This window comes from Cinclus cinclus, chromosome 3, assembly GCF_963662255.1.
Source record: "Cinclus cinclus chromosome 3, bCinCin1.1, whole genome shotgun sequence".
NCBI classification, from domain to species: domain Eukaryota; kingdom Metazoa; phylum Chordata; class Aves; order Passeriformes; family Cinclidae; genus Cinclus; species Cinclus cinclus.
The window spans coordinates 50,551,414-50,565,208 of record NC_085048.1 but is presented as its reverse complement, the minus strand read 5'-3'; the positions used below and the strand labels follow the sequence as shown (position 1 = coordinate 50,565,208).

The 13,795-nt window shown below is 37.5% G+C and overlaps 1 protein-coding gene across 1 annotated transcript in view; it reads left to right on the top strand.

Moving 5' to 3' along the window:
* The window catches only part of TRDN (triadin), a 222,980-nt gene that overhangs the window by 119,555 nt on the left and 89,630 nt on the right, over nt 1-13,795 (top strand). The window contains 1 exon segment of the mRNA XM_062488974.1: nt 11,082-11,127. Coding sequence (XP_062344958.1) covers nt 11,082-11,127 — 46 coding nt within the window.

The window sequence follows — 13,795 nt, the reverse complement described above, 5'->3', positions numbered from 1 at the left end:
GCAAATGGGCTGTATGTATTTGCACACATTTGTAGAAAACACCTCTGCTGCCTCTCAAGAGCAGGGTTTGAAACTTCTCACTCTACCCTGCCCACTGCCAGGAGTGTATTTCCAGATGAGTGTCTGACAACTTTAAGCAGCTCAGCTTGGACACTGGGATGTGTCTCATGTTCCCTTGTGTGAGGTGTCACACAACAGATGTCAGCAGATGGGATGATGATGTGTGATTTCAGAGGAGGCCACAATGTAAGGTCTGCAACAGCCAGTGAGATGTAGAGGCTGTCACAATTTAGGTTGCTTACAAGGAAAACATGGAATTGTGAAATCAGAAGAAGAGAGCCTAAGGTATTTTGAAAGTTCCTGGTCACACACAGAAAATGAAACTTGTTTATTCACAAAATTTCTAGTGGCTTATTAAACAAAGTGTGAGAAAAAAGGTGAAAACTGAGTCACTTAGCAGCTCAAGCGCACATATAAGCTCTATGATGCATTTTGGTTTGACCAGACCTGTTTACAGAATGGCTGCTACAATAAGAAAGAAGGAGGAATTTTGAGTGGTAGAACCCTGTCTGACTTGTTTTTTATGTTTTTTTTTTTCATGACGGAGAGTCGCTGTACTGAGTTGACCCTGGTCAGCTGCTAAACACCCACACTGCCACTCATTTGCTCCCCCCTTATCAACATGACAGGGAGGAGAACAGGAAGAGCAAAAGTGAGAAAACTCATGGGTTGAGACAAAGACAGATTAATAAGTAAAACAAAGAGGAGAAAAACAAAGCATTTATTTGCATCTAGATTTAGGAAGATTAGGACAAGAGACAAATGCAAAAATTAAGCAACAGAAATAACAAGCAATGAGTTGCTATGTGATTCCTCATGAAGACAAATGTGTAAGAGCAATAATAAGGTAAACACAGTGTTACAAGTTCAAATTACTTATAAGAACAAACCACATTAAAGCACACACACAAAACAAAAGAAGAACTTAAGGACCTTAGAACTGTGTGATCCTTCTCTAGGGTGTTTCTTATCAATATTCTTTCAACAGTTTTCTCTGCTAGACTGCTCATTCACTTTTACATTTCTGAAGAGGTTTGGCTTGTTGCGGCCTTATACAACCATTAGCAAAGCCTCTGGCTCAGATTTCATCTTAATTATTATTCCAGTTGTTAATATCATATGAATCAATGTCCATACACCAAAGCCTAAAAAAAACACCTAGTTTTCCCAGATGGATGACTGCAGCTTCAGGTTTCATCTCTTCTGCTGCAGGTCAATCCATTCCTGACTAATAACTTGCTCATGACCCTATTATGCATGTTGGGCCCACTCTGATTTTTTCTTTCCTACTGCTCTTCTTCTGTATCCTATTCACTTGCAGTTTCCTGACATTTTTTTCATTAATAGATACTTCTTCTTTTACAAATTATGCATGCAGCCATCAGCACTGTTAGCATCTACTAAATCACAGAAAAACAGGATTAAGATTCCTGCACAATTACCATCAAGTGATGTAATTTACTCTTTTTTCTCTTACACAAGAAGGGTTTAGGGGCATCTCTTGACTTTGATAACAATTTCCTGTTTGTGGAGCTTTGTACAACAAAATCACAGAAAGAGGAGATGAAAATGACCTACTAGGTCATCTAATCCTCCCTTCTGGCAATGCAGGATAATTCCTTACAGAATATCTTCAAGTGCTTTAACCAGTTTAGTTCTAAATGTCTTAAGTAACTAGGCCTCTATCAATTCCCACAGAAGATTATTCTACAACCTCATAGATCTCACAGTTAAGAAGTATTTCATTCCAGTCTGCCTAAATTTTCCCTTGCTTAATTTTATCCCATTACTCAGAGTTATGTTCTTTTGTGACACCCAAATATAGTCTTTCTAACCTCAGGGCCCAATTCCCTACTGTCTCACATTATATTGGCACTGACATTTACATCTGGAGGGTAGCTTTAAAAGTGACAAGGTGAATGGAAAATTGAGGTTGATACTTTTCTCATAGAGACATGAAATCACAAACCTTGTAACAGGGGACACTGACAGTGGCCACACATCCCCTGTCTATAAAGAACTGAAGAGAATGGAAGTTGCATGTCTAAATTGGAGAAAGAACAATTAAAAAAAAAAAAGTAACTTGAGTTATTTCAAAGTAAGGAATTTTTTTTTATTTTTTTTTCCCACATAGAATAATAAAGTATTCAATTCGTCTCTTCAGAAAAAGGTGACTTGGTTATAGTGGATACTAAGTACCTTTGCAGAAAAAAGAAGGGGAAAAAAATGAATTCTGGCTACAATAGCTCCCTTTAACAGAGTAGGGACAGTTAAACAAGAATGAATGACTGGGATCCAAAGCTAACTTAATCCAAACTGAAAATGAGGCACATGTTCTTAACACTAAGAGTGATAAACTACCACAGCACAGGGTGGATATTGCTTTCCCTGGTGTCTGCAGAAGATGATTGTTTACCTAATGAAAAATACACACCAGCTGAAAAAGTACCTAGCTGAAATATAGGAGTGTCTGACAACAAAATGTCAGACTAGATAGCCTGATGGTGTGTTCTAGCCTTGAGTATTGCAGAGGTATACCTTCAGAGATATACATAATCAAAGAAAATAGGCTGTAGTGAAGAGGTGATGCAGGAATGCAGCTGGAGACAACTCTCTTGCAGGTTCATTGGAAAAATATAAATTCCTTTCTGCATTATTTTTATAATTCTTTTTAAGTTGAACACATGACTGGTAGTCATCCTGTAAGTATTTAGTCTTCCATGGAAAATAGAAAACCATGCTTTCTTAATTGAAATTTCTAGAAATCTTCAAGACAGATATGGCTATTTAGTAAAAACCAGATTGTATCTCCCCAAACAGATAAAAAGTTCACAGTGAGGGAAAAGGGAAAAAAATCTGGCAGAATAGAGATGCAAACACAGAAGAAAGGCAATTCCCATGGTCTCCATGTGACTTGTTGTTAACGGAGTCTGTTCCTGAAAGAAGAAAAAAGGCAGTTCAAACGTGTCCTACACAGCAACTTCAAAGCATTCAGTGGACTTTGAGTTCTGTGGTCCATCACCATCAGTGATTGACAACGTGATTTCAAAGCATGCCTAAAGATGCAGCATGTCACCTGAAGGCCAAACATATAACTCCCATTGATTTTCTGTGAGAACTGAGCTCCTAAACACCTCCTCTGCTTTTGTAGAAGTGTACAGAGGCTGCAAAGTCACCATGGTGCTTCTGGTCCATATTACCTCTTGAAAGAGTTTTTCAATTGGGAATGGTAACATTATCTATACCAGAACAAAACCAAACACTTGTGCCATTCTAGGACATGTTTAGCTTTCAGTGTTCAAGAGATAGAAATTAGATGAATTGCAAAGAGAGAAAGAGCTGGAAAAAAGTTTTTCCTGCCTTCCCCTTGTCTCTCCTTCACTTCACAATAAGAACTGACTCAGTCTAAGACTGACTCTCCATTGCAATTGATGTGGAGACTCTCAGATGGAAAACTTACCTCCTCTTTCCTTTACTAGGAATCAGCTTTAGCGGAAACTGATCCTTTACCATCCTTGCCCACCATCATTTGAAAAAGATTTTCTTAAACCCTTAACATTTGATTAGTCTGTCCATGTCCCAGGAAAACTGTTTCCTTTGTGCCTAATCAGCCAGCGTCCCGTTATGGGGAATCTTCACTGAGCATTTCACCAGATCAGAGGGTGCTTGGACTGACTTGTTCAAGGTCACCTGCCACACAGAGAGATCCCCTCTGGATCTCCACATCGTTGCTTCTGCCAGTGAGTGCTACCACCCATTAAGGACTTACATTAGCAGTTCATGGAATAGCACTCTATTAATAAATTGTGAAAGGTTTAGGTGGAAGAATTGCCAGTGATAATGACTGACTTAAAAAATGTATTCAAAGCAATATCCTGAAGAGATGATCATTCAGCATGCTTTGAATACAGCTCTTTCCTGATATGCATCCCTGTGGAGAAGAGAGGTTCAGGCCATTGACTGAGCCCAGAAGTTATGGTGGCGTCTTCCCTAATTTCTGCTGATTCTTAATTTACTTTTGTATTATTTATGTAGATTCAGGTGGAGCTCAAGTGGGTTTAGTCATACATCTATGCCTTTACTCAACAAGGGATGGTGGTACCTCGGTGGTGGGTATGATTTTATTTCAAGTATAGTATCTGAGATAATCATGGCCTTTGGACATGCATCAGTCCAAGGAAAGCTATTTTACTAGAGATGCTGACTCAAGAGCAGGTCTTCTTCCTTTATCTCTCTTGGTTTTCAGCTCTTAGGTGGCTTGGTAGGTGGTACTAGAAAGTACACTACCGAGCTCCCTCCAGTGCAAGGGTTTTGATAGAATCTGGCTGCAGTCTCCATTCCACTCCACCCCACCCCACCCCACCCCACCCCACCCCACCCCACCCCACCCCACCCCACCCTCTGTTTAGTCCCGCACAGATTGTATTGTGTGGGGGAGGTTGGGTGTATTGACCACTTTCCATACAGGGAGTAGCAACAGCAGTTCCCCCCAGCCCTCCTCTCACCCCCCCTCCCCCGTGTGTTACAAAGAAATCTCCAGCACAGAAAAAGATGAGTATTCACTGTCTGTGGAAGGTGCCTTGTCCATGAGGTGGCAGTAGCAGAAAAATAAAATGCAGAAATACCTCTGATCTATGAACCTTTGTAGGGGAAAGGCACACAAGAAACTGAAGTATACTTTCAATTCAGTGACATGAAAGTCTTTATCTAATACGTACTCATCAAAACTTAGTAAAAGCTTTTAAAGCTTTATTTCAAGGTCGAGGGGAAAAAATTCTTTTCAAATGTAAAGGAAAAGAAAAGAAAGAAAATCATCCTTATCTCAGACTCTGAAGATTCCTCCTGACTGACTTTAACTTTGTGTCAAGTCATGAACTTGTCTAAAGTGGGTTCACTTTTCAGCAGCCCTTTTTGCCAGTTATCAGGAGTTGAATGAGTTCAAGTCAATGCTGAGTATTGCTCCATCCAGATCTGATGTTTTGTGTTTGCTCTTTTCCATCTTGGACTACACAAAATAGGGAGAGATGTGAGAGAGGCAAATGGTGCATGATGTTGGTAAGATTTGGGCGACAAAGAATTAGAAATTTCAGCCCCTGCATAAATGCAGATAAAAGGGAGGAGGCTTGGGTTTGCACTATCACTCACTTTTTGCAGAGCTGTCAAGAGAACCTTCCTTGAGCAAGGCAGAGGAGTAATTTAGTGTCTGACAGGCAACCTCTTTTGACACTGTATTGTCAATCTCATAAAGAACTTTTTGGGGAGATATGATACTAGAAATGATCAGGCTTGAAGGTGATAAATCTGAAGTCCACATAGGGAACCTAATAAACAGCTTGCCTTTGGACTTTCAGATATGTAAAAAGAACTACCTGTGCTTTGCAAGCAGCTGGGTGGCATAGCTTTAATTAAAGAATCTAATTTATTTCCTCAACCCTCTTTATGCTGGTCTGGGGATTAATGTAATGTTTATTTTTCCAGTCACATCCCGAAATAACAGGATTAGAATATGACTATGCCTCAAACAATAAAAAGATAATCTCTTTAATGAAGGAAAACTGTTCTATGCCCTCAAAATAAGATGCAATCTGAGTCAGCGGGCCTGATATTTGGGATAATTATTCTATGTTAAGCATCCATGCACACATACATCCATCAGGTTGAAATGACATAACTGTGCAGCATTATTTTCTGCTGCTGCTAAATAGACAAGTTCATGACTTGACACACAGTTAAAGTCAGTCAGGAGGAATCTTCAGAGTCTGAGATAAGGAGGATTTTCTTTCTTTTCTTTTCCTTTACATTTGAAAAGAATTTTTTCCCCTCGACCTTGAAATAAAGCTTTAAAAGCTTTTACTAAGTTTTGATGAGTACGTATTAGATAAAGACATTCATGTCACTGAATTGAAAGTATACTTCAGTTTCTTGTGTGCCTTTCCCCTATAAAGGTTCATAGATCAGAAGTATTTCTGACTTAAAATATAAGCCTTTACACTTCACTTTCAGTTATGATTGTTTAACCTTTCAGTAAATGTTCCCAATGGCTGTGCTTGTTCACCTGATCTGTTTTTCAAGAAGCAGAGCCAATTTTGTGGCTTGCTATATGTAACTCTGAGAGACTAAGTCAGAAAAAGTATTATTGAATGATTAAGAAAATATAATAGGAAAATGTTTTTCAATAGAAGAGCCATACATAACTGTGGTTATAAAAACATTGATTTTTAGTTTGATTGCAGTATGTTCTTCATGAAGTTGCCTCACTTAAGAGAGTGTAATTAGTGTGTCACCTATAAAGATGAATGGATGGACATTTCTTTAAGATTTCCCTTCTCACAGAGTGAGAATGTTGACAGCATCTGTGCTCAGAGATAAGAAAATGTCTTCTTCCTAGTGATAATGCCTGTAGATGCCATCTGTATCTCCATCTATCCAACAGACAGAGAGAAATGCAAATGTGTTGAGAAGTACAGAAAGAAAAATCACAAGGATGCATAACATACATGCACTTAACAAAGCCAATTCTAACCCAAAATTCTCTTCTGAATCATTCAAACAGTATTAGTGCTGAGCTTTATTAAGAAACGTTTAGAGTGCATTCCCAAGCTGTTTCAAGGAAAGATAAAAAAGATGCTGAAGAAAATTCTCATCTCTTTTAACATTTACACTAGTTCAAATGACAGGTTATTCCAGGGAATATCTGATTCCTAAGTTTTAGGAAGTAATGTTATTACTCATATTTGCTACATAAAATTACCATCACCTTTTCTCGAAAGGACTGCAGTTTCTGTAATTAGCTGCACCTACAGCTTCCTGTGTGTGGATGACTGCAATCCCATATCATGCTCCTGAGTTTTGCTTTTTTAAACCATGCCTGATGAACACAGAAGATAATATGGAAGCATAGAGCCTTTTAGGCTGTAAAAGACCTTTAAACTTATTGAGACCAATCTTTAACCCATCACTGCCAAGTTCACCACTAAACCGTTTCTCCAAGTGAATATACATACACTTTAAATACCCCCAGGGATAATGACTCAACCATTTCTCTGGGCAGCATCTTCCAATGCTTGAGCACCCTTTTTGCAAAGAATTTTTCCCTAATCTCCAATTTAAGTATCCTCTGGCACAATTTGAAGCCATTTCCTTTTGTTCTACTGCTTGTTACCTGGAAGAAGACGCCAATCCACATCTTGTTACAGCCTCCTTCAGGCAGTTGTGGAGAGAGGGATAAGGTCCCCCCAGAGCCTCCTTTTCTCAAGGTTGAACAGCCCCAACTCCCTCAATTGGTCCTCACAGGGCTTGTGGTTCTGACCCTTCACCGGCTCCACTGCCTTTCTTTGGACTCATCCCAGTCCCTCAGCGATTTTTAAGAAATTTAAGAGATTTAGGGGCCCAAAACTAGAGAGAGAATTCAAGAGGCTGTCACACCTGTATCGAGTACAGGGTGATGATCCCTGCCCTAACCTGCCTAGCCACAGGATTTCTGATACAAACCAGGATAGTGCTCATGCATGAGCATGTATTTAACATGGACAAGTTTCTACCTGCTCTGCAATAGGAGAGAGTGAATCCATTCCAGCAATTACAAGGTAGAAAGGAGAAATCACCAATTAGTGGAACCTCAAACCCCTATTATATTTGCAATTGGCCATTCCCCAAGTGCAAGCTTTTTCTTACTGTAACTGAATTACTTGTCTGCTCACATCCCTCCTGCACTTGTTTTATTTTTTGCTCTATTGAGCAAACCCTTTTAATGATCTTGGGAAATCTGTTTGAGAAAACATTTAGTATTTCATCCATGGGCATTGCCAAAACATTTTCTGAAAAGCTCTGGGGCTTTAGGCTGCTATCTGCATCTGATGCTCTGGTGCCCAGGGTTTGCAGTTATTGGTTGCAGAGAATGTATAGATGTCCTGTGAATGGTGATAGATGTGATGGTGTGAGGAGACACTGCAGAGAAGAAACAACACCTCCAAGGGCTGGAGATCAAAAAGGACTTGGAGACATCAAAAAAATTTAGAAACTATCAAAAAGACTGCTAATGAGTGGAGAGGAAATAGAGACAATGCTGAAGTGAGAAGGTACCCTTCTCAGAGAGTGGATGGAAAGTATATTTTTCTTGCTTCAGTGGAAAATGAGCTGTCTACATTTAAGTGTGCTATCACCAATATTCTATTGTAATCAACTAGAGAGGAATTTTAGTTAGCAAACTCCTTTTTCATTGTCCTACAATATTCAAGCACCTTTACATGCCACATCAGTTTATCAGTTCATTTTAAAATTTCTATCTTATAGTTCAGTCTCGTGTTGCTTGAGGAAATTTGATTTTAACACCCAGAAGCTTTGCATCAGCCCATTTTACCCAGCTATAATAACATTATCTGCAGTTTCCCTTATTTTTTTTTTTTGCATGGAGAAATCTCTGCAGGCAAAAGATGGAAATGCAAAACCTGCAGTCTGGGATTCAAGGCTAACTGGTCTCTGCCAATGAATTTCCCTGTTATTCTCAAAGCAAGATAGTTAAACTCTGGTCAGAGAGTTCATTGTTGTCATGTAATGGGTCGGGAACAGCTCTGAAGCAGTAGTGGCACTGTACCTTCCTTTCCCTTGTGCAAAACTTCAGCCTTGTTGGTGAAATGAGATGCCTTTCTCATGTCCACCAAGAAATGTTATTTTGGAAAGGCAAGAAGAGTTTTTGCCAGAAGTCATCACAGAGCATATGGCAATACCATGCTCAGTGATTAAGAAAGGGAACAAAATCAAATGTTGATCCAAACACAGAACTTTGAATGTGGGAGAAATGTGGATATTTCTGAATAGCTCTTTTATGCTCTCAAATTTTAGGGGTTTGGGCATGTTAAAAATTTAATTGTAGATTAAAATGAGCAGTTTTGAAAGAGCCTTCATAGATTTTAGATTTACTAAGAAGAAATGTTATTTCTTTATTTCTATGTTGTACGGAATCTTTTAATCTTTATTGTAAAATGGAGACATTACACCAGAAAGGGTAGATATTCTGATATAACACCTAAATGTGTGAACATCTGGTGTTTCAAAAGTGACTGTAATCAAAATTTAAAATACTCCAAAAAGCTTTTAGATGCGATAAGGTAAAGATTACTACAGTGATGACATGTAATTAGTAAAAAAAATATCAAAAATAATGTAGATTAAAAAGCAACTTAGTAAGAAATTCTTAAAGACACTTCAGGAATTAAGACTTCTCAGAGTTGTTGGAATGTTAGTTGAAATCAATACTGCATTCTGGAAAATGTTTTTTTAAATAGTTTTAAGAACTCTAAGACTCCAAGTAAATGGGAAAGAAAGAAAAAAAAAATAAAAGAAGAAATGTTAAATAACAGTATATTTTAATAGAAGGTTTGAAAGTTCTTGTTTATTTACTATAAGCTCAACAGCAGTTCATTTTGAAAAATGCTCAGCTATCTGGGGTGTGTTCCTCTTTTACCACTGTAAATCACACTAGCAGCTGCAAATTGTGCCACTTAATAAATTGTTTCTAAATTCTGGTACATCTGCTAGCTTGGGAGCAGACAGTAGTGAGACTGGTCTCTAGGTGACTTTAATTATGTTTTCCATTCACATGATGGAAGTTCCCAGCCATCAGATGCCAGCTGGTATCATTTTTATTTCCAATCATGTGAACCCTTGCTCAGGGCAGCAAAGGGAACCTTAGCTGTCATACTTGTAAGGTGCAGTGTCATGAAAATTCTGCTGTTTCATTGTACTTGCAAAGCCAGAACCAAGTTCCCAAAGCATTCACTAGATTGACTGTGCTTTAATCAGTAATAACAGCCAGGAGTTTTTGTTCTTATTTCTGAAAAACCAACACGATTTTGACTTCAAAATACTGGAAAATATAATTTTTACTTTCAACACAATTCTTTCTAATTCTTGAAGTTTCTGTTCATTTTTCTGCCACTTTATTTTTCTGCCATTTTATTCTCCCACTTTTAATCACAAAATTAATTTAATATCTATGTCAAAATAAACAATAGAACTAAGAAATTAGGGACTATTTATGTGACTCTCATTAGGAACATTCTGCTTGGAGAACTATGGTCACATTGTGTGAGGCATTGTCATCACAGAACCTATTTTCTGTGGGTATGTGTAGACCAGTCAGTGAGGTTTGATTAAGTCCATTCTAGCATGTGATTATCAGGTAAAAAACAGAAATTGTTCAAAGTGTTAGCTGAGGTTTTGGGTGAGAATACTTCCCTCAGTAACTGCTTAACATTTTAGTTTTTCTGTAGTTTTTTGATTCAGTGGATCATATCTTCCACAGGCAACTAGTAATTCCCCAGGGTCTTGGTACTTAGTCCAGATCAGAAGCAGAGAAATCTATTGGGTTACACCATGTTTGATTAGGATTTTAGCTACCATTCAACTTGGACACTGTGGCTGCCCACTGATATTGAAATTAATTTCTGTTTGCAAATTTGATATTACCAACATGTTCTTTTGTATGCTTCCAAGTAGAAAGATTGTTTTATATACAACATACACAATAATGTTTCTAAAAATAAGAAGGGTTTCTTTTAACATGGTGCATCTTTTAACATGCTATTTTAACATGGTGCATGGTTATCTGAGCTATCAATGTACTGTCTCTGAAATGCTCATTTATCTGAATAAAACTCTAAGATTTTTTTCATACCCTTAGGTATGTTTGAGTGCAAGATTTCTAGGAAAAAAGGCACAGAGAAGCCTTTCAAGAGAGTACAATTCGAGATCCATTTATGTCCCAGAACTTCCTTTTAGTTATCAAAATTATAGGTTGCATGGAGCTGCTGAAGGTCTCCTGTTCTGAAATGTACAACGTACACTGTGTTAAAAGTCCATTGTCAAAAAGTGTAAAGGTTTTGTGAACCCCGGATCTGGAATTCACTTCAGAGCAGTGTTTGAATTATTCCATTTTGGAAGTTTGTTTAAACTCAAACAACCAAACTCTGTACCAAAGCACTGGGGCATCTTTGTCTAATAGCTTATTACCAACCTCCTAGGGACTCACTGCCATGAAAGGCACTATATAAGCCTACAGGGATTTTTTTTTTTTCTTGCCCCATATGTAGTTTAGATGTCATTTGTAGTTACTGTGTACTGGTAGTTTACTTCAAAAGGATGCTGATCGAGGCCTGAGGAAAAGATCGAGCTATGTGATAAAAAGAAGGCAAAAAAATAAGATGCTCCTTTGCTTTTCTACTGAGATACATCTGTGCTGGCTGCCAAATGCTCATTCCTAGTTTGAATTCAAAATTGATTGTTTTAGCCTCTAGAGATAAGAACAAAGTCAGATCATATTGTCATATTTGTTTAAATATTTTTAAAAATAAAATATTTTTTTTAAGAATTACTGTAGTTTAGTCTTTCACCAGAGTCCATAAAAGAAAAACCTACTCATTCGCCTGAGGAGAGCTAGTACAAGCATGCTTACTTTTTGAGAATATACACGAGAATACAATTGCCTTCATATACCTCCAGAGAATAGCTGTAAAAAATGGCTGCTTCACAGTGTTCCACAGATGATTAATTATTTCATCAGCTTTGCCTTTTAAAGTCTGTTGCAGGCTTTTTCAAGAGAAAGAAATAGATAGGGTTGTCAGAGGTACCCAAATCTTTGAATTGCACAGTGTTTGGGTGGTTTACAGGAGCCTTTTAAGAAGATCTAAATATCAAAGGTGCCTTCAAAATTTTCTGAGGAAATTGTGGGGTTTTTTTTGGAATTCCTCTTCTTAACTAACATGAAAAAGAATACCCACCAAGAAGCAAGAGAACATATTGCTGTTGTTTTTAAGAAAAAGACATAATGAATATTAAAACCTGATTTAATATAAGCTATGTTCCCAACCACACTCCCATAGTTTAAAAGTTAAACCCTAGACCTGTGCAAAGTAAAAATGAATGAGGCAAATTTCTCATTGTCTCAGATTGCACCAGTATAACTCATTGGTCAATTCACTTTTGGTATTGTTTTCCACTGAGTTGATAAGTTTTGTGTTAATTGTGCCTTATAGCAGGTAACCATATTTAGGGACTTCAGAAGTCCTGACCAGTTTTCCCTCCTTCTATAAGATCTACCAGTTCTTTGTTTCTTTGCAACTAGGTCATTAATTTAATTGAAGTGTGCAGATGTGAATGCTATAAACTTTTGAAAGGTACTTCCATCGTTCAAGGTCCTACACAACGTCCTCTGGACAATTACCTGTAAATCACTCCAGCCTATTTATGTAAATACAGTTTTAGAAATCAAATGTGAGATACCTTGGCTTGAAAACAATATCCTAACACTATTTACATTTTGATATTAATATATATTATTGAAATCAATTATTGGTATTTTTTTCTGCACTTAAAAACAAATAAAAATAAACACAACCCCTCCCAAATTATTATATAATTTCTTACTGGAAAAATTGTCCATCTATTTACTATATTTATTATATGTTATATATTTCAGATGATGGGAAAATGCAATGATTCTTTCAAATTAAATTATGGGTTTCAAATATATTAAAGTATGTTGCCCTAATAAGCAGCAACTTATATGAAAAAAGGAAATAAAGAGGGCTTTATTTATATCCATTCTGTTATTGTAAATGATGCTGTCAATGTATTTATTTTTTTATAACCTGCGGCAATGGAAGATTATTGTGATAAATGATTCATATCATTGCAATATATACCTTTCAAAATTTCCATATCTGGCAACTAATAGGCACTTCTTGAAGGGTTCAATAGGCTCCTTAGCCAGATAACATGGCTGGAAGCTGCTTCATGATTAATTGCATCTAAATGTGGTAATTATCATACTTTGAAGTAATGCCTGCAGAACATTCTTTCACAGAGAGTTAGTGGAAGCAGAGGATTAACCCAGAAATATTTCAGTTCCGAGCAGCCTATCACCCAAGTAGAAATATATTTTTCCTCCAAATTTTTCAAGGTTATTAGACTACTTGGCAGTCATTTGCATTACCTTATCTCATATCAACTTCTCCACAGCAATTTAGAAAGCAACAGGAAAAGAAGCAACTTTGTATTATTAGCAGTAATGGGATAGTCTCACAAGCAATTTAATTTGACAGTATTTCTGAAGTACTTACATTAGTGCTTAGAGTACCATTAATTTATCATTCATATATGTAGTGGACATAAGCATTATCCTGCCTGTATTCCAGGCACACTGTAGCTTATTAGAGAGGATATTAATTTCCTCGTAACCATCCAGGGGAGTACCTTATACCACTGCTTTATGCATGCCTTTGTTCCTGTCTCACAGGATCCCCAAGAGTAATTTCTTGGTTGTATAGGTGAGACTAGTGAAAAAGATATGTTAAGCACCAAGGATGTTTCCAGAAATGGGTGATTTTGTACCCAGTTAAAAGCCCTGAGGTAGAATAGCACCAAGAATCATGATGGAGATAGAAGCTATCTCTGCATATTTCTGCACACTTATATCACCTCAGTAAAGGTTCCAAACCTCTCAGCCATCAGAAAAAAAAGTCTTGCAAAAAAGTTGCACAAAAATCCTACCTGAAGTGAAAGTGAGACTGAACAGCCTACTCAAGCCTTCCTGGTAGATTGCCTGGCCATGCTGTATTTTGATCCAGCCAAGTAATTTTCATTTCATTCAAGTCAACCAGGGATGAACTTTGCCTGCTCTTACGCGGAGCATATGTAGGACTGAGTTTCCCCAGGTTCAAAAGGTGTTAAGCAGAAC